This window comes from Symphodus melops (assembly GCF_947650265.1).
Source record: "Symphodus melops genome assembly, chromosome: 4".
Lineage (NCBI taxonomy): Eukaryota > Metazoa > Chordata > Actinopteri > Labriformes > Labridae > Symphodus > Symphodus melops.
Window position 1 is genome coordinate 28,669,584 of NC_136694.1, and position 27,256 is coordinate 28,696,839.

Genomic DNA, 27,256 nt, shown 5'->3' on the forward strand with positions numbered 1-27,256 from the left:
TCTCCCAAACTCACCTGAATGAGAAACACAGTCACAGCACGTCCTCTCTGGTTACAGAAATAATGTAAAGGGACGTCTAAACCTAAACACTGCTGAATGAGTCATTTTAAATTAGCACCAGCGCGCGTTGTTTTTCCTCTCATTGTGCTGCTCTAATTAACTGTGTAGGTGCGTGTAAACACGAGGCTGCATCTGTTGTAAACAGTGGAGCTGATGATGATTAGAAACAGGATTTGTGGTGCGTGTAGTTCAGAAACTCTTCACTCTCAGTGCACACACCTGACAGTCTGAGTTTTTACACGTGGAGATGTTTACTCCAGTGTGTAACAAATAAACATGCGGGAAGTATTTCCTCCTGATACACCAATGAGTAGAAGAAACATGACTCCGCACGTTCATTTAAAACTGATGCTTTTAATGTTTCATTTATTCTGTCTCAGCTTGTCTGCATTCTGAGTGACTCCTCCTCCTCCTCCTCCTCTTCCTCCTCATGTACCAACAGGCAGAGTTCATTTTATCATCCGTGTACATTTAATTTACAGCTCATGAGAAGACCTGCTCCGATTTGTTGATTCCATTCATATCTGAGGATCATTTTTTGTCGGGTTTCGTCGTGCTGAAATGAATTTGGCTTCTGGAGAAGAAATACAAAACACTGACAAACAAGCAAGAAGAAGAAGAATTCTTCGGATGAATTCAGCTCACGCTTTGATTACAGATCACACACAGACACACACACACACACACACACAAAACTGCAAATACCTCCCAGCTGAATCACTCCTCACCTGTCGGACACACCCTGATGACTGAAAACATTGACAACAGCCCGACTAGCTGTGTGTGGATTTGACTCAGCATTTAACTTTTTAGGACTCGTTTCACACTCAAATCCAGGTCTTTGGACTCCTGAGCTGAATCCCCATAGATAAGTAGACAAGTGGTGTTAAGCTAAATCATAAGAAAATGTCATTTCATGTAACGGTCTCACTTGGACTGTTCATTTGAGACTTGAAGTCTTTAAACTTAAAGATCCCTTCCTTTTTAAAACATGGCCGCGGGTCACAAAGTTCACACATTGTTGCTGCTTTTTCTCAATCAGAAACGAGGAGAGAGTTTCCACTCGTCCCCGAAAGCAGCTTTCTCTCATTTCTCAACACTTCAGCCGTAAACACGTCCTCATCGTCAAAGTATTCAGGCCTTCTCATTACAGTCCTGTGTGGTTTCTTCATGTACAAACTCATGTACTTGAAGCCTCAGTTGTTTTGGTTATTAAGAGGTTGTGCTGCCCCCCAGTGGCCAAGTTAGACTTTTTTTTTAAAAATACATAATTTCACAAAATTTCTTTCTCTGCTCATTTTCCTTCAATCGACGACAACCTGAGAGTGTAGAGGTCCAGTGTGTTGTTTAAAACCTAAGGATCATATTTCATTATTAAAGATATGAAGAAGTAAAGCTTGTTTTTTTTCATGAGTTATTTGAGTTGAACAGGCGACTCGACACTGAGATGAAATCTCCGACTGACCATAACCACTAAACGTAACTCTGTGTCGTCTCTCCGTTTGTGTCTCTGCAGGAGAAGTATCCGTCTGTCGTCTCATTTCCTGGAGGCAGCAGGTCAGAGGTCATGACCCTGAATCACCCACAGCTTCCTGGGTAAATACACCCCGTCGTTACAGAATGACCTCTGATGACCTTCGGTGTCTCTTTCATCCTCTTCATGTGAGTGTGTGTGTGTGTGTTGTTTTTTTTGTAGCTGTGTGTTGTTCGTTCATTGGTCAGTCGAGGTGTCCTGTGAGGGTGAAGTGACTCCAAAGGTCGACCTGCTGACAAAGATCCCTCAAGAAGGTGAGATGTCCCACTCCCACATTAAACCCCTCACTGTGTTTCTTTGCACACACAGATTGTTTTTACACTTTAAACTGCTCATCTGATGAAGTGTGTTTTATTCCTCTCTCTCTCTCTCTCTCTGCAGCGCTGCAGCTGTTTCCCTCTCAGTCTCTAGGGGGCGCTGCAGGGGCCTTTCAAAGTCTGCTGAGGATTCTGGGACCAGAAGCAGCCGTGGAGTCCGTGATCAGGTCCGTCAGCCTTTCACAGGAGTCATGAGTCACCTCTAAATATATATCTGTTATCTTCATCACTGAATGTCTCATTATGAACATGTAGAATGAGCTGATGTAAAATAAACACAAATCAGGAAACACACTTTTTTTTTTTTTTAGTCTCTTAGAAATGTTTATTCAATATAAAGAGCAGTCTGTGACGTTTGTAACACCGCAGCTCGTCGGTCAAAATCTACAAAAATAAATAATTTAAATACAAAATGCAAGACAGCTGTGTCGCCTTTGTATCTTCAAATATTTTTCTTCTTTCAGATATTTACACACACACACACACACACACACACACACGTGGTCATCAGAAGTCTGAATGTATCACAGTGCTGTGATGTTTCTGCAGGGCGACGCTCAGGCAGCGAGGCAACCGACCAGTCAGACTCCAGTTCATGTGCCGGAGCTTCAGTCAGTCGGTCGGGTCAGAGGTCAGAGGTCAGAGGTCAGGACTGAGTCTTCAGATCACACAGCTGGTACCGCTGTCGTTTCACGTGGTCAACTTCAAACTGCTTTAAAATCCCTCAAATATTTCACATGTGCACAAGATGTTCTACGCTGGAGCTCAGAGTATCAGGGACCACGTTTAGAGATCCTTCGTGTGGCTCCGACACTCCTCCGGAAAGATCCGCGTTCATCTGGATGAAAAATAAATCTGTACTCCGACCTCCCCGAATGTTTTTACAAAACCTCCGAAATACAGAAACGCTTTTAAGCTCGTCTGAAGGTTTATCACTTTCCATGACTCGGCACGTCTCGACTGGTGATTTAAAGCGTGTCAACATTAATGGCAACATGTGACTCTGGTCTTTGTTGGAGTCAGTTAAAGTTTAGGGGGGGAAAAAGGTTTTTTAAAATCCTGACATGATGCAGAAGATGTTTCATCCAGACGGACGATAAAGACGCCGACTTTTAAAGAACTCAGCGTTACCATGAAACGGTCTAATTCAACTCTTAGTTTAGTGCACGGGTTAAAAAAAAAAAAGGTGTCAGCTGATCAGACGTTTCTGAACTCGTAACGTTCAGTCACATGTTTGACTGCCTCACTCTCCCATGAGCCTCTGCTGTCGGTCAGAGCGATCGACTCTCCGCTCGTTTCTCCGTCACAGAAGAATTGAAAAGATCATTTTTAGCGTCGGTGTTCAAACGGGAAACAGACGGCACCTCGCCTCTGAGCTCACGATGACGAGTGACGCAGCCGGCGTGGAGCGCCGTCATCGGCGTGAGATTAGAGCCGAGTTTCAGTCTCGTAGTGTTTTTGTTTTTATTATTATTATTTCAGACGTTTCATTGGCCGACGGAGAGTGGACGCCGTGAACGGGAACTAAAAATCAAGAGTTACCAGTTCATCTGTGAGTGCCGCTGCTTTACCACGACCCCGCTGTTCAAAAGCTGTTTATCTGGATCCGACTGATCTGGACTCTCCAGGATCCGACTGATCTGGACTCTCCAGGATCCGACTGATCTGGACTCTCCAGGATCTGTGTAACGCTCAAAGAAAGCACTTTAAATATTCTGTCTTTAATCAACAGCTCGTTGTTGAAATACTGTCAAGCGAATCCTTCATTTCCACTTCAGAGAACGAGTTCCTGGGATCGAGATAATCCAGATCTTTGACATCAGTTATCCGGATCCTCGCTGGAGGTTCTAGACGTAAACCGGGTCATCCGTCAAGACTGGATTCAGTCTGATCTGACTTTTGAACAACTGGGACCTGGAGATAAAAAAGACCCGAGCTCGTTCAAAACTCTTCTGCTGACGGTTTCATGTAAACGCATCGTCTTCAAAAAGAAAACTAAAACCTCCCAGCGCTCCTGAACACATCGTTTGTCAAACATCAGACGGCCGAGCCGAGCCGGGCCGGGCTTCGGGTCTTCTGGAGTTTGAGGTTCAGTCTGTAACACACACCGTCCCCTCCAGTCCCACCAGAACATTTAGGCACATGGACGGACACACACACACACACGCACACACACACACAACAAGCCACTTTTGGCACAAAGAAGCAGCAGCACAAAGCACAGCCTTCCTGACTTGTTACCCAGCAGCCTTTGCTTCCTGCTTCCTGCTCTGCTGTCGTGCGACCACGTTAGTCTTCTGTTTAGTGAATCTGTTTAGTGCGAGCACAAAAACACAGTTTGCAGCCCGCTGAGTCAAAGAATGAATTTGTGTTTTAGAAGCACGAAGCTACGAGTCGCCCGGTTAGACGGTTAGACAAACTCTACACGTGTGTCACTTTTATCCAACGACACGGACTCGCTAACTGTGCTCGCTTTAGACCAACACAGGCTGAGCTTCAGTCCAGGAGGAGAAAAAAAAAAAAAACACCTTTAAGAGCTGCGAGAGTCCGAAGGGTCAGTTTACACCAAGTATAATAAAAAGGAGAATAATGATATGAATCTGTATAAAAGTATTTCTTCTGTGTTATCGCTCCTGAAGAAGGACGTATAAAATATATTTGAATCATGAGGGCGTTCACGCGTTCCTTCAAACGGAGGCAGAAATGTCACCAAAACGTGACGTCTTCAGGTGAACTGACCCGTCCACTTCCTCCCGACTCTTAAAAGCAAACGCTCACTGATATTTGACCTTTATCCACGTCGCCTGATAGAGACAACACGCCGACTTCTTTATGCTGATGGCGGAAAAAAAAAATAAAAAATTAAACTTGGCTGTTGGTTTTGGCGTCACAGGTTCGCTGAGACGTCCAGGGCCCGGTTCTTCAAAAGGTTTTATCTGGGTTAGAAAGATCTGAACTTCAGGATCAGGCCCGTCTGACTTTGTTCAGTCACAAACTTTAACAAGCGACCATCTGGATTTATCGGGGCGACATTTAAAAACACATTTCAGATTTATATATTTCTGTTGTTTCATTGGCTTCATATTCAGTCTGGAGATTAAATTATCCCGTCTGCAGCGTCTTGTTTGGTTAAAAATCGGACGAGGACTCGAATCCTTTATTTGAAGTGTTCTGCGACGGCGCCGGAGCGATTAAGCGAACATCACTAAAAAGGTAAAACGCCGTGTTCAACATTTCTAAAGAGTTTTAAATGTGACGACGGGTTCGGTTCCCTGATCCTGTTTTTTTAAACAACCGGGTCCTGGATCCACAAGGTCGTCCTTCCAGAGCTGCCATGTCGGCGCTCCCTCTCGTTTCTGTAGCTACGGTAACTAATGTTCCTGTTGCCATAGTGACGCTACAGAGAGGACATAGTTCACCTGCCCCCCGCCTACATTCAGGAAATGACATCATGTGTACGTCAGAGCCCAACGACCAATCAGGAGGTCAATCCCACATGTTGCCACTAGAGGGCAGAACAAAGTGAGTCTTCTTATAAATATGAGTCAGGACAGAGCGGAGGCGTGACGCTGGGATTCACTTCCTGACAGGAAGACCAAAAAAAAAATAAAAAATTAGTAACAGAAAAATCTGGAAATCGCCTTGGAAACGACTTCCTGGAGATGTTTACGCTGCTGAAGAGCGGAGTGAAGACAAAGTGCTGTGGGAACGTTTTTGGATGAACAGCTCTGTTTAAGGGGGATTCTAGAAGCTTCAGCGCGGCGTGCCCGTCCTCGGGCAGCTCACACGGGATGGAACAGCAGCATGCAGTCCTCCCGCTCCGCCGCAGTGAAGATGGCGGGGAGCGGCGACGGAGAGACTCTCGGTAAGGAGCCGCCGGTCTTCAGGTAGCAGGAGACGATCTTCTGGTCCAGGCGCAGCTGGCGGGGGATGCTCTCGAAAGGCTTCGGGTCCAGATCCAAGATGGAGACGGAGTAGGAGAAGGCGGGAGTTCTCGAGGAGATGAAGTCCCTGAGATGCGTCTGACTGCAGGAGGAGAGGAGAGGGAGTACCAACGGTTATCTGGCGCCACCTGTTGACCACGACCAGGTACTACATATTCAAGTGACAAATGAAGACGTCTTCTAGAAGGAAAAAAAAAATACCCTTCATCATCTTCCTCCTCCTCTCCGCTGGGCACCAGGGCGACCATGATGGAGCAGTCCTTGGCCGTCATGGAGACGCGGTACTGATGCACCTGAAGTCAAAACACACAACGGTGAAACCCCGACGCCCCTCACACGGAGGACGTGACGTGAAGCGTCCAGCTGCTGCTGATGTGACTAAACGGGAGAAGTGGAGTCGACCGACCTTGGCAGCAGCGTACTCCACCGAGCCGTCGTCCTCGTTGGGACATTTCTGCAGCTTCTCCAGGAACGCCTCGTCGTACGGCCCGTCGATCTGAAGTCGAGTCCTGATGGGAGACACGGTAAGATCAGAGGCCGGCGTGCTCGGGGGAGAGGAGACGTTTTATACACAGCGGTGACTAACTCACCTGTCTTTGGGGAACTCCTGCAGGTGCTGCTCCACTCTGCGGTACAGAGGGTGAAGTCCCTCGATGTCCAACGTGTCCAACATCTGAGTCTGAAGGATCCTGAATAAAACGCTGTCGCTGGGTAAACCCTGAGAGCCTGGACGGGGGAGTCAATCAAAACACCTTCAGGTCAGAGATCCAGAGACCAGGACAGGATCTGATGTTACATCCAGCTCAGTGAAATCACTGTACGCAGAGAAACGTAAAATAAAAGCTTCTGACCGTGGCGAATCCTCTCCTTGCTAAAATGACTGGCTTCACAGAAGCTCCGCCCCTCTCCTCGTCGGTCCGTCACCACTCCTCCGTCACCTCCTCCGCCGCTCAGCAGGGCGTTCACGAGAACCTGAAACAGACGCAGACATTTCGATAAGGGACTGAAAAGAAAAGCGCCGGGTCGTCTCCCGCCTCTGTGTGCGGCGCTCCTACCTGGATGAAGTCGTTGAGGACGGCCTTGCTGGTCATGTGACTGTTGATTCTGTTGTTTCCGTAGACGAAGTACGGTCTGAGTTGATGGAGCAGCGAGTTCAGGTCCATGGTGTCGTCACTGCCCTCCTTACTGCTGTAGATACACTGACCACCCTGAGACACACAGGAAACCAGCAGAGGGTGAAAAGACGTCACGTTTCTAAAACCCTGTCCGCACTTTGACTCCATCATGTACGAACAGAATCCAGCCCTGGAAGGCTCCAACGATTCTTACAAATATGGAAAAGTTCCCGCGGTCCTAAAACGCCCCCCCATCAGGCGGCTCATGACACGGGGTCGTTTAGCTCCGACACGATTAATATCACAGCAGCGACTCCTCATGTTGGATGACTTTTTCTCCTCGCAGCTTTCAGCTGAAGATGTGAGTGAGGAGGAAGTTCCTGTTATGTCTCTGATCTCTCTGAATCAATGAGATAAGTTTTGTCTCAAGCTTTGGATCTCCTCTGTCCACGGAAGAAAATCACTGATTGATATCAAAAGGTGTAAAAACAAATTAAAGCAAAGATTCTGATTTTTCTTTTTTCCTTCAAGGCCACATCAAGGACACTTGATGCTAATCACTGCTCCTTTATGTTGCTGAGCACTTTAATGGCCCAATCTGCATTCCTGCATTGACTGTTTAACGACTGTACTCACACCTCTGGCACTACCTCAAACACCTCTGTACATGCACATGTAAGTAGTTTCTAGAAGGTCAGCACTTTGTTTCTAAGGCTCTTTAACTGTTTACAGGTCTCTTTTAACCAGCACATGTTTTTCTCTCCTCACAGGTTATGTACATTATGCTATATAAGTTTAAGTCTAATGCTAATGCTAACTGCACAGGTTTAACCTTTACTCTTAGTCACATAGGGGCTGCTAAATCTTGTTTGGGGATTATTGTATACAGAGGGGAGGGGGGACAGCGGGTGTGTATTGTAACTAATGTCTTGTGTCCTGCCTGTCTGTATACTGCTACTGGATGCCTTGAATTTCCCTCGGGATCAATAAAGTATCTATCTATCTATCTATCTATCTATCTATCTATCATTAAGAAAAGTTCAAACGATGGAGCTTGTTGAGTTTTGTGACTCACCTTAAAGATCTTGAAGTTGTTCTGAGGTTCTTCTATCAGGTGTCTGATGGTGAAGTTCATCCTCTGTCTGTTCCTAAACGATGAGAGAGCAGAGAACGTCGTGTTCAACGAAGAAGCAGTGTTATAAAGAGCGTCTCAACGAGAGCGTTTCATCCTGAACCGTGTTCTCACAGCTCACAGACACGTTCTAAAGGTTCATGTAAAGATCCGTCTCTCACCCTGAGAACAGGTCGAGGGGACAGTACAGGTTGCGTCTCTTCCACTTCCCGTTGGCCACCTGCACAAGAGGACAGAGACAGAGAAGATGAAGACACACGGCTGCTACGTCAGGTTTTTCATGTGCAGCTCACAGCCGGACACAATGCTGGTCGGACGGGTCTCCTGGGGGGGGGGGGCGTGGCCAGAGGTCGCTGTACAGCGCTGTGATGACCATGTTTGCCTTCATATCAGTGTTACGTTTAGTGTTGCGAGTGTGGAAGCACCAAGAGACAGACGTTTGTAGTCGTGGTGTCCATAGAGGTCTATGTATTAAAAGGTGCAGTTACTGCTGCTGTAGGTGTGTAGCCTGAAGGTCGCTGTAGGTGTGTAACCTGAAGGTCGCTGTAGGTCAGTGCAGGTTCACTCACCTTGTAGTGTTGGTGCATGCAGAAGCGACACACTTTGGTCTTGATGTCTCTGCTGACATGTTTGGAGGACGGCAGGAAGCCACATTTAGGCTGAAAACACAACACACACACAGAGAGAGAGAGAGCAGCTGAGTAACACACACACACACAGTCACACACACACACACACACAGTCACATACACACAGTCACACACTCGTGATCTGTTGTTTGGCTGCGTTTGTCTGGAGGAGCGTGATTCAACATTTCTCAAACTGTGACCGAAGAGTCTCCACCTGTGTGTGTCTGTGTGTGTGTGTGTGTGTGTGTGTGTGTCTGTGTGTGTGTGTGTGTGCGTGCGTGTGTGTGTGTGTGTACCTTGATCTCGATGCAGAGTGGAGGAGTGTGTGTGTGTGTGTGTGTCTCTGCCTGTGTGTGTGTGTGTGTGTGTGTGTGTGTACCTTGATCTCGATGCAGAGTGGAGGAGTGTGTGTGGGCTGGTGGAGGATTGGAGACGTCAGGTTGGGCAGACAGAGAGCACAGCCGCTGTAGATGTCCATCACCTTATCACAGCGCCACGCTGATGAACACAAACAACACTTACACTATCTGTGTGTGTGTGTGTGTGTGTGTGTGTGTGTGTGTGTGTGTGTGTGTGTGTGTGTGTGTGTGTGTGTGTTTATTGTACATCTTTGTACAGTGCAATCAGAAGACAAACATCCTCTGCACACAAAGTGATCTGTGTGTGATATCTGACAGAGACGCCACTCAAACTTATTTTCCATCATGACTTCGACTTTTTTGGATTTATTAATCTTTTTTAAGTCTTTTCAGCTGAATATGTTAAAATTTAATAAAAAAAAGAAGCTGAAAATGCTGATAACAAAAAGACACCTTGAACAAAAAGTCCTGTTTTCTTCTAAAGGCCCAAAAAACTCACAAAACCCCTTCGACCCTCACGTTTGAACATTTAAGCTCCTCATATTAATAATTCTAATGATAATCTTCTTCTGATCCAATAAAATCACTTTATTCAGTCCTGCAGCTCAACATAAGCATGAAGTCTGTTGTTGTTTTGACCTTTAAACACCACGACGGGCCTCAGACTGCAAACAAACATTTTCATGGTTTCACTGTAAATAGTCTCAAATCCTTCCTGGCTGCCAGAAGAAGAAGAAGACGAGCTGTCTTCATCTTTTAATCTTCACTGTGAACATTATAACTCGTGTTTGTTTTGGAAACGTACGAACAAGGTGAGCTACGTTTGGACCCCGACGTTAAGCCGAGTTCTGCTGGAACAACACGAGCAGGATGTAAATTCATCGTGGAACAGATTGAAGAAGTGATAAACGATGTACCTGGTCTCTGATGTTGAACCTTGATGGACAGCTGTCGAACAAACTCCAGCGGCAGTTTGACTACTTCCTGTTCAGAAAATAAAAAATAAAAACAGTGATTTATTCCAGTTTAAAGAACCGGACGTACTTTCTGCTGCTCCCTGTGACTGACTGACTGACTGAGACAGACACACACGCACGCACGCACGCACGCTGGGAACTCTGGTGAAGTTTTTGAAACGTTGTAAAGATTTAAAGGTTAATCTAAAATTAGGTCCCATCTGATCAGGAGCGAGCCGCTCATGTGCTGAAAGCCTCCAGACTTCACACACTGCAGCTCTTTGTTCAGCTGGAAATGCTGCTGCTGGGAAAACTGGTTTATCACCCAGAGGAGTCTCAACCACAATAAAAAAAACACTGAACCAGGTGTCTGAACACGAGGGGAAAATAACTCTACATCCTCACACAGGTCGGTCCAAGTCATCGGGGATTTATCTTTAAAATCTACCAGCAGCTTTTGACGCTCTTCTTCATGAATGTTTGATGGATTAAATCTAAAAGAACCGTAGCTTTTTTTAAAACAAAGTCTCTACTGCACTGTGTTTGTGTGTCATCTAGAAACACAAGGACTCGTCAGCCACGTCACTGAGCGAGTCTTTGTCCGACACCACGTGTGTCATCGTCATGAACGTGAAGAAACTGCTGCTCCGTGTCCCAGCAGATAAAGGGAGAGTTGTGTTTCCTCATCGAGGGGACACGCCTTAACGCCCCGCGATGACAATGACAGACATGCTCCTGGTGCCTCTGACTCACACACACACACTCACTATTGTGTGTGTGTGTGTGTGTGTGTGTGTGTGTGTGTGTGTGTGTGTGTGTGGCAGCGTCTCACCCCGCTGTGGATGAAGTTTTCTCCCAGCAGGCTGCTCATCACGTTGGAGCTGAAGTCCACGATGTTCTGAATCTGCCTGAACGCCTGCTCCACCGTCTGCCGGACAAACACAGGTAAACACGCTTAGAGGACGGGCCTACAGGTCGAGCAGGTTCAAACGTTGACATACAGGTTAGAAGTCGTGTGTCCACAAGCACAGAGAGAAAGCAAAGAGGTCAGGGCCCTGGAGAAAAACGCTCGCCACTCTTCTAGAACCGTTTGGAATCAGACGTCCTCTTCTGACATGAACACAGTGTTTCCAAGCTCCACATCTTTTTGTCCTTTCTGGGTTCCTGTAGGAAGAAAACTTCCTTGTGTTGCACTTGGTTAGTGCTAACAGTTACCATGGAAACCATCTTGCAGAAACCCCAGTTCAGCCTGTAATATTAGAGTAATAAGCGGCACCTTCCTGCTTTATGTGGTTCATTACATTGAAGGTCTTCTCTCGTCGTGTTTGGAGCGTCTTCCTCCATGTTCACGTTACTGTTATAAACTTTAGTGGATTGTCTGTCAGGACCAACAATGAGCTTCATCCTTTCTCCCTGTTTCACTAAATATCACATTTAATGATTGTTTTCCTTCAGTTAAATTAAAATAAAAACATTTGTTGTTATTTTTCCTGCTTCCTGTTTACTCTGCTGCATCTGCACACACACACACATCTCGTGCAGAGGGAAAGCAGCTGATGCGGAGTACATTTGAATTTCAGTTTGGGGCGATGCGACACTTTGCATGCTGTGTTTACATGTGGAGCAGCGAGTGTGACAGGAGCCTTTAACGTGACCTTCAGGAGATCAGCTGCTGCTGCTGCAGTGACAGTAAACAGAGCTGTGACTGAACGCAGCTCGGTGCTGCTGTGTTCAAACACGACTCCGGCCTCCGAGCGTCTAGCCTGAAGGTGAACGTACGCTTTCTGATTGAGCATCACCTACTCTTCATCCTCCTCTCAATAAGTCTTCATCAGCGTGACAGTCACCGAAACTCTCACAGCGTACAGCCCTGCAGACAGGACTGCATTATAAAACCAGTTAAACACCTGTGCGTGTGTGTGTGTGTGCGTGTGTGCGTGTGTGTGTGTCTTCAGGTGCAGCATGGGAACTTTCTTGCAGCTGTGCGAGTTTGGTTTTAAGTTCAAATGTCATGTTTGACTTAGAGAGGGACGTGTCACTGTGTGGATTTAGTAGCCGCCTCTTTAAAAGATCACTGAGCTCATTTTCCTGTCAGAGAACGAATTCAATCAACCCGACGAAAAAAGAGAAGTGTTAGTTAATCCCGTCATCTAAAGTGTTTTTTTCTTGTTCTTTTGCATGTTGCGTTTAATCGTCTGTATGAGCCAGAGTCTGTGTAAGGTTTAACATCGCACGGCGCTTCATGCTTCACCGTAGATCTAAATGTCAGGGAGGCGTAATGGTGAGACAAAGTCACTCATCGGTGAGCCGCCAGCAGACGTACTGACAGATGTGTAAGGAGACGAACGACGCCACTGTAAATGTCAGCGACAGGAGGGCCGCGTGTGTGTGTGTGTGTCAGAGCTTGTGTGTGTGTGTGTGTAACTGTTAGCATGTCATGCCTCTCTCGTTACACAATGTCAAGTCCAACACTGTCGCACCAACTTTGGATTCAAAGGAGAAGAACACTGAACCACGTTACTCGCAAAATCTTTGTACATATTGAGTTTTTTTATTATTCTTCATATTTCACATTCACTCATTATATTTGATTTTATGTAAGTATTTGTTATTTTAGCCTTATTTAGCATGTTAACTGTTTTACATAAACACCAGGACAAATTTCTTCGTAAATGTACTCAAGGATAAAAATCGATTCTGATGACGATATCGGGACGGATCCTAAAATAAAAGGGGGGAAGTGATTCAATCTGTGGCTTAAGTTTGTGCACATTGCTTTCTTAAATCTTGCCACATGACGGACCCTGCTTAGGTTGCAGACACAGACACTGATAGTTACCTGCGGGGGGTTTTCAGAGTCCTCAGCAGGATACTTGAGCAGGCGCAGGACTCTGGAAAGCTGCGGGCACAGAAGAGAAAGCTCAGTGAGGAGGGGCTGTTTTTCCAAACACACGGACCGAGAACATCTCCAAGAGATTCCTGAGATGCATTTATGTACCGGCACAGATTTCCCACAGTGCAACACGGAGGAACACGGAGTTCATTCTTGGAAGTTTTGGGTGGATCAGGGAAAAGAATTTATAGGCTCTCAAGCCCCGAGCTAGCATTGTTAGCCTCCGAGCATTTGCGTCAAAGTGCGAGTTGGGACAAGAGTCTCTGATTGTTTAAAGTACATTCCAACGCAAATCACCGGATATTAACCGTGAGAAAATATCAACAAAAGACTTTGGGTGTGATTATTACACAGAATCCAAACACATCACAGTTTGATGACAGAGAAGATATGAGGAGGGAAAAATCAGGTTCTGCAGAAAGTTAAGACAACATGCAGTGAAGTCAGGTGGAGCAGATTTATATTCGTCTGACTTTGTGCCGCAAACTATTTACGTGAGGATTCCTAGAGTGACGCGAGACCTCGTTGTGTTTGTGCATGAAGACGGGATATGAATCAAATGAAAATGTCAGATTCCGTATAAATGAGCAGTTTTGCTTTAATTTGGACAAAGTGCTTGTTAATCTTTTTTCTCTGTTTCCTGTCGAGCTGCATGGTTGAGATGTGATAACAGGATGGGACGGGATTAATTCATCCAGGATTTGGACCTCAGACGCTGAAAATGACCTCCTGTGTCACCTTCTGTTTCAGGGTCTTTTAACTCGATGACTCTTCCTTTACGAAAGGATCTTCTCCTCACACCCTGCTGATCTGCTGTCAACCTTTTTCCTGTTTTATGCATTTGTTCTGTTTGGAGATTAAAATGCTCCACGTTCTCTAGTTTACTATTTATTTTAAAACTCCTGGCAGCAGGTGGCTGAAGTGAAAGAAAATACTTTTCAGGATGGATGGAGATGAAGAGCAAACGAACAGAATAGAAAACACGGTCATATTTACTAAAGAACAATTCTTAAATCAGACACTAAATAAAAACGCCCTCCACACAGATGGTCATCTGATTATTTGAAAAATGCAAATGATTACCATCCTTCCGTCAATTATCTTTCACAGCTTTAACACTCTCTTCCCTCATTCCTCTCTGACGTAATCGCACCTGCACCTGTTCCGGGGGGGGGGGGGGTGTCATCAGGTCAGGGTTGGGTAATAACATCCAAGCGTTAGTTTTGTACATGTTCGTCATCTCGTGTTGTATCAGAACTTTTTGGGGCGTGTTGCCATCTGCCCTCGTGAACTAGTTTTGAGGTATTTAAGATGTTCGCTTCACGAAGGGCGACTCAGAGCAACAAGACTCCCTTCACCACATACAAGGCTAAAACATTCATATAAAGATAAAACACTGCACATACACAATCATAGCAAACGGCTTTTAAAAAAGGACCATTAACACAATGAACAAGTCATTAGTTTATACAAGAATTATTAGTGAAATGCTATAGAAGCGATCTGAAACAGGATTAAAAATAAAGTGTGAGCTTTTAATCTGATTTTACCTTCTTTTTTAATTTTTTTTTTTTTTTTGGGGGGGTGGAGTTGTGTTTTTTCTGTCTGATTTAATATGATCTGAAGCACTTTGTGATGCAACCTTGCATGAAAAGTGCTATACAAATAAAGTTTGATTGATTTCTAACAAAATGTCAGGAAACATATTGATATTGTCTAATGGTGCTCGATATATTTGTATTTAACTTTGTAATTTTTTATTTTTAACTCTGTACTTACAACTATTAGTATAGCTGCACTGTCGTTGAATTGCCCCCGGGGACAAATAAAGTTTTTTTAAATTGAATATAGTTGTAATATTTAACTGTAAAGAACTAAAATAAGTCTTGAGCTGACTACTGAGGTTTATCATCAACTAATTATATGTCACAGCTTTGAATTCAGAGTAGACACTTGTGTTGAAGGATTTTAAAAAAGATATTAGTTATGAGTAACAGAAGATCTTCACTGTATCATCACATCATCTAACACTAATGTGTGTCCTGTCCTGACTTCTCTATGAGAAAGGAAACAGTCTAAAAACCACACTGAAATAAGAAAGTTACTGAGTTGATTAGAGACCTCGTCGCTGCTCTGTCCATCCCTCAGGAGAAGTCAAAGACTGTATAATAATAATAATAATCATTATCAGACCACCCTGATTCTGTCCTGCAGAGAGCTCGGCCCACATGCAGGTCCCGTTAGGCGCTGAAGAGTTTCAGTTCCTGGTCTCTTCTTCAACCAGCAGATGGATGAAAAGTCTGCTAGCAGCTAAACTAGCTCACAATAAGCCGGTTAGGATCCAACATTTATAGAAAAAAACAAACAAACACCACTTCCCACACATGAGACAACCCGTCACTTTGATTGGTCATGAATATATGTGTAACTTTAACTCATTTTGTGGTGTTTTTAAAACGATGTCGCCCTGTTCAACACTCTTAAAGAAATCACTGAGATTAGCTTAGCCGAGCTAGCAAACACAGACTGAGTGTGGAGATGATAAATGGAAAATCTTCCGAGTTGACGTATCACTTTTAAGTCTTAAAAAATATTACTTGAACTTTTCCCTGAGACAACAACACTGAGCTGAAACATTATTTTTTTTAATCGTGACCCAAAAAAAAAAAGCTTGAACCAGGCTGTCCTCCTAAAGCTTTTTTTTTCTTCTTCTTCTCTCCTTCTTGCTTTAAATTGGATTAGCTTAGCCACCTAGCATCCTCACCTGTACGTGTGACACTACCAGGCTCTTGTTTCCCTCTCCGTGATACTTCCACTCGTTGTCGTCCATTTTGTCCAGCTCCATGACGCCGACTGCGGAAAAGTGAGCTCCCGTACACGGTCAGAAAGTTCAGACAGAACAGCACGGTGACACACAAGTACTCTCCGACTGCTACTACTGACTGTTATTCAGAAGAAGTACTACAGCCCGGCCCCTGTTGCTAAGTTACCCAACAGAAATACTACTTCCGTTACAACTTCAAAGTAAAAGCACAATGACGTGGATACAAACGGTCGAGTTTTTAACCGTTATTTCGGAGAAAATGTGAAATAACTCGACAAAATCGTAAAATAAGACAAACATTTTAACCTAAACACACTTCTTATTAGAGTATATCATTTATTATATAGAAGGTGTTGGAAATTGGTAAATATTTATCATATGTATAATATAACATAAATATGTGTGATTAGTTACTTTTTATATAATTCTTCTTATGTTGTTTTATCTTTTTATCTGTGTGCACTAAGCCAAATAATTTGGTAGTGCAATTGTATAATAAAAATAAAGGCATTCTATACTATAAAAAAAAGTTTAAATACAATGTAAAATCATAGTATTATATTAATCAGCCTAATATAAAAAATATATACATTTACGAATTAAGGGCAGGCATAAAAACAAATAAAAGAACATTATCATGAGAATAAGAAACACAGTCATATTGCAAGTATTGGATATCGTAATTCTAAAAATCAGGTTGTATTTAGTGTTAGTACTGGTTGTTCTCTTAACATTTACAGTATTAGTTTCGTAGAAAAGTAATTTTTGAGAAAACTCTGAAGAGGACAAATATTATCCCCCTTTTATACATTTTCATCCACTTTGGTCCAAATATAACGTGAATCAAGCAGCAGAGGATGTCTGTGACCCTGTGGAAACCAGCTCTCTCAGAACGCTCCGTTTTGGTGAGTGTGTTTCTTTAAATGGACTTTTTTATAAATATTTGGAAAAGTATGATGTAATATAAATTGAGTATTTCCTCACTTTACATCATACAAAAACTTTTGTTTTAATTTGTCTGCATTTTCTGTTTAGTCTTGATTAACTGTCTCTAGCTTGATAAATTGGTTTGATTGACAGGTTGATGAACCAGTTAAATAAGCGCTACCGGTTTATGCCTCGCCGACTTCTCTGTGATTGGTCAGAAGAGGTATTTAGACAGGTGGAACAGGGATGTGGGGGGGGAGGGAGGAGGGGAAATCAAGTTCTTTTGACAGCGTGACAAATGACGCCAGGCAGGGGATCCAGAAGTGGAAACGTACAGTAGATCAGGTGACGAATGAGTAATGTCTCATTCATGCAGAGATAATCCCTCAGCAGCAGAGGAAAAGAACAGCTTTGTGTAAACAGTTTGGAAAACAGCTCCAACACTAACAGTAAACAGTGTAGAAAGTTTGGACTTAACAAACATCGGAGACACTGTTTGTGCTACTGTTTAAATAGAAGAATGAGTTATTGACAATTTACATAAAATAAACACTTAAATAAATATAAAGCATATTAATTAAGAACATTTAAGGCTCAGTTTGGGGGGGGGGTGGCCTGTGGTCGCCATAGCAACCTTGCATAAACTTCTCAGAACTCCAGGCAGCAGTGGAAACCAGTTGACTAATGGGTCACAGGAACCTTTTAGGTCCATGGAGAAAAGTCCCTGAACTTTTTAGTTCTGGGGGTCTTTGGTTAAAACGAGGCTCATGGCCCAAAAAAGAACCTTAACTGGAAAATGACTTCTTTTACATGGATGTTAATGGCAGCTCAGCGATGATTTGCTTAATTTACTGGTTTGATCAAAAGGTCTTTGTTATTATTTATTCATTTATTATTTTCTGTTAAAAACGTCAGAAAAAAAAAAAAAGCAGAAAGGAATCCAAGCAAAAAGCGTTTTAAAAAAAAAGTGTTTTTTTACTTTATTTTTTAAATTGTACTTTGAAGAAAAAAATGAGCGACATGCAACAATAGCCCATCAGGTCTCCGTCATTACCTCGGTACTTCTTGCTTTATCAAATTATATTTTCACAAAAATATTATATGTAGTTTATTGAACTGCCACAACACTGATTTTTTTTTTTTTTTTTTACAGCTTTCAAAAAATATATATATATATTGAAATGAGTTCAGAGCCACACAGAAGCTAGTTATTTATAAATCAAAAATGTTTTAATATGTATAAAAACAACACACACACACTATCAGGACACAGGTGTATCTATACAAGTTGAATCCTACAGAGGACATGTGATCTCTACGGGGACAACCCGGCCGCTTCACGCTCTCTTTGTCCGCTCCTCTCAAAGATCCGAGCCAAGGCGTTTTTCTTTTCTCTGGCTTGAAGAGGAAAAACAGTCTGTACATCAAACACCGCCCACTCACACAGTCTGTACACGGCGTCAGTGTCTCTTTGTTTGAGCCTGCTGGTGCTTCTTCACGGCTGTGCGACCGCAGCCATCAGTCCATCCCTCCGATGTCGTGCTGTTTGTACGACTGTGAGACCAAACTCCCTGCAGACAAACACACACACACACACACACACACACACACACACACACTGTCAACAACATGCATCCTGTTCTCTCTCCCTTTAACAGCCCCAGAGTCAATAATAGGCAAAGCTTAAATAAATAACAGCTAATGAGTGCATAAGTTTACAGGAAGTGTAAAGTTACCATCTAAAATCTCAAGTGATAAATGCTTCAAGTTTAAAACACTATTTCCTCTGTGTGTTAAATAATTGTGTGGCGTCTTACTGTATACTGAACAACTGCATGATTCATTTTGTTGTTGCAGAATTTTAGTCTAAAACTCAAAAGCAGACAAAATTGAGACATTAATGCCGACTACATATAAAGACATTGTTTGCACACAAAATCTGTCAGAAAACAGAAACAGAGGGAGACAGGAACCTGAGCAGCGCTGCTACAGACGCACGTTCATGTCACATGACAAAGCCCAAAAAGGAGCGAGGTGGGAGCAGGAGGGTCAGAGAGGCCAAGCAGGAAGTAGACGTAGACTAGCCAGCTAGCCTGCAGGGAAACAAGCCGCGCCGTGCCACGCCACGCCACGCCACGCCACGCCCCCCACCGTCCAACCACTTCAACACCCATCTGCCAACTACAAACTAACGGCCTCACCAGAGTCTCAAAGGACAGCCAATTAGTGAGGCGAGGCTGCGATTAGCAGAGGACACAGTCTGAAGGATGCTGTGGGGTTTGAACCACTCGACTCGTATTTTTCATTTTAAATTGAAGATTTAAATCGACTATCGTGGAGTCATTATGAGTTAGATCATCTGTCACCATCGTCTGACTGAAGGATCCCTGACATCTTAAAAAACTATTACATCATCTTGTTTTCATCGGTTATTGGCGCCTGCGTCTCTGATAAACACACTGCAGAGTTTCTTCAGCTCGATGCATACTCGATGTTCAGCAGATTAAAGCGTAAGCAGCTTGTGCAGAGTTATAATCACTGCATTACGAAACGCAACTATTGGAATTCAACCACGTCACGGCAGGCGTGTTGATGGCGAGGACGTGAGGAGAACACAAACAGTCAGAAACAAAACAACAGGTTGACGACGGTTTTCTCTCTTTTTTTGTTTTTTAGAAACAAACTGAATTCGTTTTTGTATTTTGGGGCAAAGTAGGGAACGGCGGGAAGAGAGAGAGAGAGAGAGAAAGGTGGGAATGACATGCGGGATAGGAGCCACAAGACGGACATGTACCCGAGCTGTCCGCATGAAGGACTACAGGCTATGTACATCGGGCGAGACCTAAACCACTAGGCCATCTGCGCCCCCACTAAATAAGAATTTATTGAGAATTTCATCCATTAAAAAAAATAACCAAAGTGCTCGCTGAAGAAGCCAGCACGAAATTTAACGCCTTGAACTCTTCAGAGTTCTGCTGGGTTTAGATTCTGGGTTTTGTCCCTCAGACTGTGGCTCTACAAGCAGGCGGGTTTTCTGTCAGCGAGCTGAGTTGTTGGGTGGGGTCGAGAGGGGGCGTGGTCGTGGGTGTTGGGTTGAAGCGTTACAGGGGAGGGGGAGGGGGGGGGGTCGCCGTTTACACCTGGTATTAACGTGCGTCCCGGTTGATCTGATCATACGTGGCAGCTCGAGATCGGAGCTTCAATCCTCTTCATGAGTCTGTAGAAGTGATCTAAACTAATCTGTCAGCAGAGAGCGAGAGAGAGCGAGAGAGAGAGAGCGCCCCCTAGGGGAGAAATCAGAACCTACAGAGGTGAAACAAAAGAGACCGGAGTCTCTGCTAACAGTTAGAAATAGAGAAATAAATCCTCTGTGTCTCCACTTTCTCTCTCTGGTCTTGATCTGAGACTAGGTGGTCTAATAACGAGGTCCAGGACGTCAGAACGACGCAGGCCTAAAGCTCCTGTGATTGGTCGGCATTTACAACATTTCCAGCGTCGCTGTCGATTCCAAAGAACGCTACAGGCCTGAACAATCAACTGCTGCACAATATCTGTCCGCTGAAACACGAGGATTCAGTCGCCACGCCACTCGTTGTGATCAGATCGATCGGGAGGGGGGAGGGGGGGGGGGGGGGGGGGGGTAACAGCAGGTGTAAACTGGACTGTGAGGCGGGCTGGGTTGCTGAGGTGTCAGTCAGACTAGCAGAGCTCCCAGACTCAGCAGCAGCAGGGCAGGTGGCTGTTGCATGCTTACCTGAGGCCAGGCCCCCCTCTGCTCTCCCCTTCATCCCTCCTCCTACTCCTCCTCCTCCTGGGCCAGAGCTGCCCAGGGCCTCCATGGGGAAGGCGGCCCGTTCGCCCCTGTAGGGCTTGGGCCTGAAGGGGAAGTCTTTGTCTTTACCTTTGGAGCCTTTGGGCCGACCTGCTGTCTTCTTCTTGGACTTTCCGTCGCCTTTGACACCCAGTAGAGGGTGCACCTCTGAGGAGAGACGGGATCGCAACAGTTAAAGGTTCATCAAAGAGAAGCGGTTACATGTTGTAAGTAAGGGGGCGGAGTTAAAGACCCTGAGCGGCGTCCAAACGGATCTGCTCACCATCACTGGGCACCCCTGGCAGCTCCACGGTTGTCGTGCGAGCCTTCTTCTTGGCCGGCCCTCCTTCAGACGAAGGCTGCCGCTGCTTCTTGTCACCGCTGGTCAGCGAGTCCTCGGGGGTGGGGGTCTGACCTGAGGCGTCAGGTGGGGGGCCGAAGGGGTTTTCCTCCGGATCCTCAACCTCTGGGGCGATGGGAAGGTACAGCAGGGCTTTGTAGTCCTCCAGCTCCTCATCACTACAAGATGGATGAACAGAATCCAGTTTGTATACTTGATACAGAATTAAAGATAAAGTATTGAAGACTTCAGCTTCAGTTCAAACAAACATGGCGTCTGTCAGGTCAGACGTGCAGCTTTGGAGTAAACTGTACTGTCGTTTCTCACCTGCTGCAAAACGCCACGATGGGATCCACGGTCGTCACATCCACCTCTTCATCCTCTGCAGCGTCTGCACCTGAAACACGAGAGAGAGAGAGGTCGTGTGAGGCGTCCACAGAGATCCAGAGAGAGCGGCCGACCAGACGATGGATCAGCTTCAGTCGGTTTGACTCGACTGATTGTTAAACAAACGATGGCTGAAAGTGATGAAGAGGACGAGAAGGTGACCGCTGTCTGAGCAGAACGACAGATAAAAGGAAGAGACGGGTTGGATACGGAGGACGAGTGAACACGGATAAGATGGAGACAGATGTGACCACCGGATGGCGTTATTACCCCTCTGCCCACTTAAATCCAGGATCCTTCACCTCCTCCCCTCATCTCTAAAAGAAAGTCAAAGTGTGTGTGTGTGTGTGTGTGTGTGTGTGTGTGTGTGTGTGTGTGTGTGTGTGTGTGTGTGTGTGTGTGTGTGTGTGTGTGTGTGTGTACCTGTCTGCTCAGGTTCACTCTTGTCTTCGTCCTCGATGTCGAATTCAGACTCTCTCTCCTCGTACTCCACATTTTCATCCAGCTCTTTAAAGTCCGGGGCGAAGGCGCTCCAGTTTTCCTGCAGACGAACAAAACAGTCAACAAATCGCTCAAAAAAAAAAAAAAAAAGATTTCTTATTATAAACGGTTTTTTTTGTTTGTTTTTTTTTTATCTATTTTCTTATCCTCTTTGTATCTCAACAGTTTTCTATCTAAATAATGTCATCCTGTGTGTTTTATGCCTTTAAGGTCAACTTGTGCTCACCACTTGGTTCTGAGCCCAGATGGAGACGACTCCACTGGAGATGGAGGCGATAATTGGACGCACAGGATGCCACTGCGGAGAGGTCAAAGGTCACATAAACGGGTGAAGTGTTTTAAAATCAGTGCGTATTGTTTTACAGACTTCATCACACGCTTACAGCCACATCCAGCAGGAGCTCTCCTCTGGTCCCGTGCAGGATCTTCACCAGGTTGCCGATGCTCTTCTCCCAGATGTAGAGGGCGTGCTGCCGAGCCGAGCCGGCCACGATGTACTCGCCGTCCCCGGAGAAACAGCAGCGCTTCCACGGAGTCCTGCACGCAGAGGACAAAAAGACAAACACACCGAGAGCAGAGAAAGAGAGAACAAAAATGCTTAAAAAGTTTTTTATCCAAGTGGGAAGAAAAGTGGAAAACTGCAGGTACAATCTTCATCAGCAGAACTTAACAAGCCGAAGATTCTATCTGCTGTTGCTGGAGGGAAATGTCGCCCTCTGGTGACGCACCTGTTGACCAGATCCTGGAGTTTCTGCATGGGTTCAGGCTCGCCGTCTCGGCCGCAGGTCAGTATCTCCCTGCCGTCGTACACCCTGATGATCCTGTCCGCCGTGTTTATGAGGAAGCAGCTGCACAGGAAAACACGGGACGAGTTCAGAGACAAGACGGGAAGAACTCTCACAAATAAGAAATCTGTTCTTGGAGCAGCGTGATGAAACTGAGCCTGAAATAAAAGCTGGGGCTTGCGTGCTGAATCTTACCTTCCCTTGCGTGCAAATTCAATAGACTTGATGGCGGTGGTGTTGCTGGTGCCAGTCGTGACTCTGAAAGAGGCCACCAGTTCCTGAGTGTTCGTCTTCAACACGAGGATCTGCAACATCAGAGAGAGCGGGGACACTCTGGGTGTCATTTATGAAACATAAACAGCTTTACTGTTAAATTTAAATCCGGGCAGATTTACACTTCCATCTATCGAGCTTTTCTTTCTCTCCTATAAATACACATTGAATAGCGTGAACGGTCAGTCGGACCTTTCCTTTGGCGTTGCCAGTGTAGATGTATTCCCCCCGCCTGTCGAAGGCTGCCACCACATTGAGGTCTGAGTCGTCGTCCACGGGCAGGACGACGTGTTTGGAGTCTGAGAGAGTCAACAGGACCGGAGCCGACTTCATGGGACACACCAGCACCTTGTCCCTAAAACGTGACACTGAGTGAGTTAGAGCTCAGAGCAGGATCACGTGCAGCATTGCACAGACAAACACCGGAGGGACTCACATGTCTCTGGGGTGACACTGAAGCTTCAGGATGGGTGACGGGAAACGAAACCTCTGGTCACAGTCTCCAGTGAGGACGTCCCACTGAGAGACGATGTTGTCTGTGGAAGCACTCACCAGCTTGTGGCCGTCTCGACTCCAGCTGTGCACGCAGACACACACACACACACACACACACACACACACACACACACACACACACACACACACACACACACACACACACACACACACACACACACACACACACACACACACACACACACACACACACACAGTAACAAAGCATCCTTTAATCCATCACCATCAAACTGTAATGAAATACTAAACGGTGCAAACAGAGATTTAACGATTCAGCAGAAGAAGCTGTTTGATGTGATTTAAAGAAGAGACTCCTCGGGTGTTTCAGCGTGGACAGAAATCACAAACCTTGGAGAAACAGAAACTGTGTCTTTAGACGTGTTAGTGAGGAGTTAGTCGACGGTGGAGCTAGTGTGGAAAGAAGAAGGATGTGTGCTAACCACACACAGAACGCCGCTCGCTGTGTCTCACCATAAAGAGCAGACGGGATGGATGTGCGCGCTGATGATTTTGGCGATCCCTCGCGTGAGGAAGTCCCAGATGACGATGCGGCCGTCGTTGCAGCCCACAGCCAGCAGGGTGCCCCAGCGGTTGAAGGTGCAGGTGAGGGCCATGCTGATACAATCCAGAGTGCCATCTGCCTCCTTAAAAATCACAAAGAGATGCACGAACGGCCTCAGATATTTTCACTGAACCAAATAATGAAACGTTTTAATCGATGTACAAAATATGGATCAAACTTCTTTCAGGGTTAATGTGAAGGTGAAGTGCGTACCTCTGGATAGTTCTGCCCAAACGATTCTAGGAAAAGAAAAAAAGAAAAGAGACAGTGATGAGAAATATAATACAGAAAGGAAAGAGTAGAATTTAAAACAGAGCTAGCTTTGAATAAATTCATTGAGATATACACAAAGAAAAATACTAAACTTTTAAAAACATGTCACAAGAAGTTCTTTACAAGAGAAGTAAGACATTTGGGAGAGAAATATGTGACATAGTCTCATGGTCAATGATTCAGGAAGGCTAATTAAATATTATTAAAAAAGACTTTTACAGATGGAGACGTTTAAACCATAATTCAACTTAAAGAGCCATTTACAAAAAAGGTAAATAAATAAAAAGGAGGTTGTCTCACGCGAAGAACCAAATGTAGAAAATAAACGATAAAGAAAACGTATCAAAGGTCGTAAAAATACAAAGAGAGAAGTCACTCTAAAGTCATGGAGAAAAGTTAAATATGAATATTTTAAAATCCACACAGAAGAAAAGCGTCACATCGGTCTAGATAACCTTCTATGTTTTGTTGGGGTTTTTTGAAAGGCGCCCTTAAATAAAATGTATTATTATTATTATTAGATTAGCACTTCAACTTCCTCGTGTACTCTGTCTGTGTTGACTGTGTAATAGTGTTACACGTCCTGCTGTGTGCATGTTACACTGACTTCAGTATGTTATTGGATATGTGCTTTCACTAGCACGTCTGCTAAACGCTGCTCCACGTCCGTGCTGCATGCTTAATTACTTCCCTGTTATTTTCTATTTGTAGCTTTTTAACAACATCTGAGTCTGTTTTGATTTTCCGGGGAGCATTTTGTAAAAATCCGGCTGCAGAGACAGCAGATGAAATTAGACTTTTGTTGGCTGTCTCTGGTATATTTACAGATTTATTTATTTTTTTAATATGCATTGACCCTGTAAAATAAAATAAAATGAATAACAGGTCTTTTTGTCATGTTTTTTTATGAACTGATGTGTAAAACTTGACCTGAGAGTCACAGTGAGTGTTGACTTCTCTCTTACTTTCTACCTGCTCAGTTCATGAATACTGATTATGACTTTTGGGTCGAGCAGCCTGAAGATGAATTAAATAAAAACATTGATCTCCTCTAAGGGGGATTTATGTCAGACCTGTTAAAATTATGTAATCATATGGATTTTTTCTCTGATTATGAAAAACTGTGCGTTGTTTTTTTATATAATTATTACTATTATCATTATTATATTAATATGCATATTATTATTGTACTATAATACTATTGTACTTTTATATATATTATTATTCTTTTATTTATTATATTATTTTTATTTTCTCTTTAGTTAATTTAAAATCTGAACTTAATAACTGTTTAATTGACTTACAGATCATTATCATGTTTACAGACCGAGTCAGTGTAGAGGAATAAATTAAGACCTCAAAGTTACAATAACACCTTTTAATTAAGTTTAATTTCCCTTGAATAAATATTTAATTTTAATTTAAAAACGCATCGAAGCTAACGGAGGCTAACATCCACAATGTGAACTAAACCCACTTTACTAAACAACGTTTTTTACATGTTACATGTTAAAGTGATTTATATTCCTGTTGTTTGATATTTTGAGTTTTAATATTTTCTAAAAAGTAAAATAAAAAGTCAATATTACTCGTTAGGCGGTTTGGTGTTAGCATGCTAGGCTAACCAAAACAAGACGATGAAGAAATAATTCAGACGTTTGGATGAAAAATAAACATCTTTAGGTTATTTACCGAGCAGTTCCAGGTTCATCGCTGGACGAGAGGCGATGCAGAAGTCCTAAAATGAATTTATTTCGAAGAATATTTCACCAAATTTGACTCGTTGTTCGGTCCGTCTGTTGCTGCCTGCCGCCGAGCATCCAGTGAGGACCCCAAACAACGCGTCACCAAAATATGCCTGAACAAAATAATAAAAAATATCACTAAAACAACAAATTAATCCGGTTTCTTTTCAGTAAAAGGTTATAACATCATTAATTTTATACTGAATATATGTCCACACGTAATTCTTCCATTTCCTGGTTTATGCATTTACAGTTTAGACGAGTTAAACTTTAATTCTATGATTTCTTATTTTATTTGTATCTGTAATAGTTTTTCTTTCTTGTTCTTACAAAAGGCTCTGAATATATGTGTTTTAACACTGTAATAATGTCCACTTTTGGTTACATTGTGCATGCCCTGGAATAGGCTGTTACTGTGTCTGGAGACCTCACAAGTACATTTTTACATGTTTGTACAAAATATGAATATTTATTATTCTATACTGAGGTCTTCTGTTTACTTTTCACTGTCAAATTTGACAGGTAAGTTCATCTCAAACATGTTGCTTTGAACCACTTATGTTTACTGGCTCAAAACAATTAAGTAACAATAATTATTTTATATATCATTCATAATATTGGAATAAAAGAGGCTGTTGTGTCTGAATGTGTCACTTTATGTCTGTATAATAGTGATGCTTGCTGCCTCCTGTTCCAATTCCTACTTTTTTTTTGTTCTATGCCATTATGAGTGTATATATATTGTGTTTAAATGATCCATTCAGTGTTATGATACATGTATTTCTTTATTATTCTGCCACTATACAAGCCACTCATGTTCTTTCGGGCAATGCTCCTTTAAATTCTCCTTTAGTATTCACCTACCTACAGAGGAGATGGAAGGAGTTGTTGTAGATGCTTTGAATTGAATTGTTTGTATTTGTTCTTTGTTTTTATAGCAGGTCAGTCCGGTTCTGGTATTTGGAGGGGTTTGTCAGGTACAGCATGTTTAAGATCTTTTTTTTTTTTTTTTTTTTTGCTGCCAACATCACCATGCACAACTTGACCCTTGACTGTTCTGCACAGACTATCTTTAACTTTATGGCTCGGGTCTGTGTGTCACTCTGTACCTGCCTGCATGTGTCTGTTTCTCACTATCACGAGGGTCACCATCACACAGAACACACAGTCCTCCTGGTTTGGACCTCACGATTCAGGATCCGGATCTGGATCCGGACCTCGAGACTGACACATCAACAGCAAACAGCTGATTTCCTCTTTTTTTCAAAATAAAATCCTGAAATAAATTCACTTGATTGGGATATAAATTTACTTTGGCATCAAAACAACAGCCAAAGTATACATCGAAAATAAAATAATTATGTGTTCGATAT

The 27,256-nt window shown here is 43.8% G+C and overlaps 3 protein-coding genes and 1 long non-coding RNA gene across 5 annotated transcripts in view; 2 read left to right on the forward strand and 2 right to left on the reverse strand.

The window, feature by feature from the left end:
* Window positions 1–3,111, forward strand: part of cenpp (centromere protein P) — a 73,778-nt gene extending 70,667 nt beyond the window's left edge. The window contains exons 7-10 of the mRNA XM_079341512.1: window positions 1,577–1,656; window positions 1,757–1,848; window positions 1,976–2,078; window positions 2,461–3,111. Coding sequence (XP_079197638.1) covers window positions 1,577–1,656; window positions 1,757–1,848; window positions 1,976–2,078; window positions 2,461–2,629 — 444 coding nt within the window. The 3' untranslated portion in view covers window positions 2,630–3,111. The remainder of the gene's footprint in view (window positions 1–1,576; window positions 1,657–1,756; window positions 1,849–1,975; window positions 2,079–2,460) is intronic.
* Window positions 3,112–3,742: 631 nt separating this feature from the next.
* LOC306822454 lies at window positions 3,743–5,528 on the forward strand. Its single transcript, XR_013778886.1, has 2 exons — window positions 3,743–4,893; window positions 4,962–5,528. It is a non-coding gene; the product is annotated as an uncharacterized lncRNA (long non-coding RNA).
* ippk (inositol 1,3,4,5,6-pentakisphosphate 2-kinase) lies at window positions 4,984–15,957 on the reverse strand. Its single transcript, XM_079341509.1, has 14 exons — window positions 15,704–15,957; window positions 12,886–12,945; window positions 10,879–10,974; window positions 10,008–10,074; window positions 9,111–9,229; window positions 8,672–8,761; window positions 8,264–8,322; window positions 8,046–8,118; window positions 6,911–7,063; window positions 6,707–6,827; window positions 6,446–6,581; window positions 6,262–6,364; window positions 6,057–6,148; window positions 4,984–5,928 (listed from the first exon to the last, which is right to left on the reverse strand). The coding sequence occupies exons 1-14, from the start codon at window positions 15,782–15,784 to the stop codon at window positions 5,694–5,696; spliced, it is 1,485 nt and encodes a 494-aa protein (XP_079197635.1). The 5' UTR covers window positions 15,785–15,957; the 3' UTR covers window positions 4,984–5,693.
* A 1,938-nt stretch (window positions 15,958–17,895) lies between these two features.
* rbbp5 (retinoblastoma binding protein 5) lies at window positions 17,896–25,989 on the reverse strand. Of its 2 annotated transcripts, none has more exons than XM_079342204.1 (14): window positions 25,831–25,989; window positions 24,079–24,104; window positions 23,775–23,947; window positions 23,224–23,364; window positions 22,980–23,142; window positions 22,710–22,819; window positions 22,458–22,577; window positions 22,113–22,266; window positions 21,956–22,027; window positions 21,652–21,769; window positions 21,169–21,238; window positions 20,785–21,020; window positions 20,592–20,669; window positions 17,896–18,261 (listed from the first exon to the last, which is right to left on the reverse strand). In XM_079342204.1, the coding sequence occupies exons 1-14, from the start codon at window positions 25,847–25,849 to the stop codon at window positions 18,209–18,211; spliced, it is 1,533 nt and encodes a 510-aa protein (XP_079198330.1). In that variant the 5' UTR covers window positions 25,850–25,989; the 3' UTR covers window positions 17,896–18,208. The 2 variants fall into 2 exon arrangements, with proteins under 2 accessions (XP_079198330.1, XP_079198329.1); XM_079342203.1 differs by having other exon boundaries at window positions 20,445–20,669.
* Between the last annotated feature and the right edge of the window lie 1,267 nt (window positions 25,990–27,256).

Bases quoted from the DNA above. Each gene is read 5' to 3' on its own strand.
- ippk (XM_079341509.1), bottom strand. From the start codon at position 15,784: ATGGAGCTGGACAAAATGGACGACAACGAGTGGAAGTATCACGGAGAG. The intron at 8,762-9,110 runs GTACACACACAC...TTGTGTTTTCAG, and splicing joins CACTCTGCATCGAGATCAAG to CCTAAATGTGGCTTCCTGCC. The intron at 6,365-6,445 runs GTGAGTTAGTCA...GTCTCCCATCAG, and splicing joins CAGGAGTTCCCCAAAGACAG to GACTCGACTTCAGATCGACG.
- rbbp5 (XM_079342203.1), bottom strand. The intron at 23,948-24,078 runs GTACGCACTTCA...GTGATTTTTAAG, and splicing joins TTGGGCAGAACTATCCAGAG to GAGGCAGATGGCACTCTGGA. The intron at 22,267-22,457 runs GTGCGTCACCAG...CTCTGCGTGCAG, and splicing joins CTCCAGGATCTGGTCAACAG to GACTCCGTGGAAGCGCTGCT.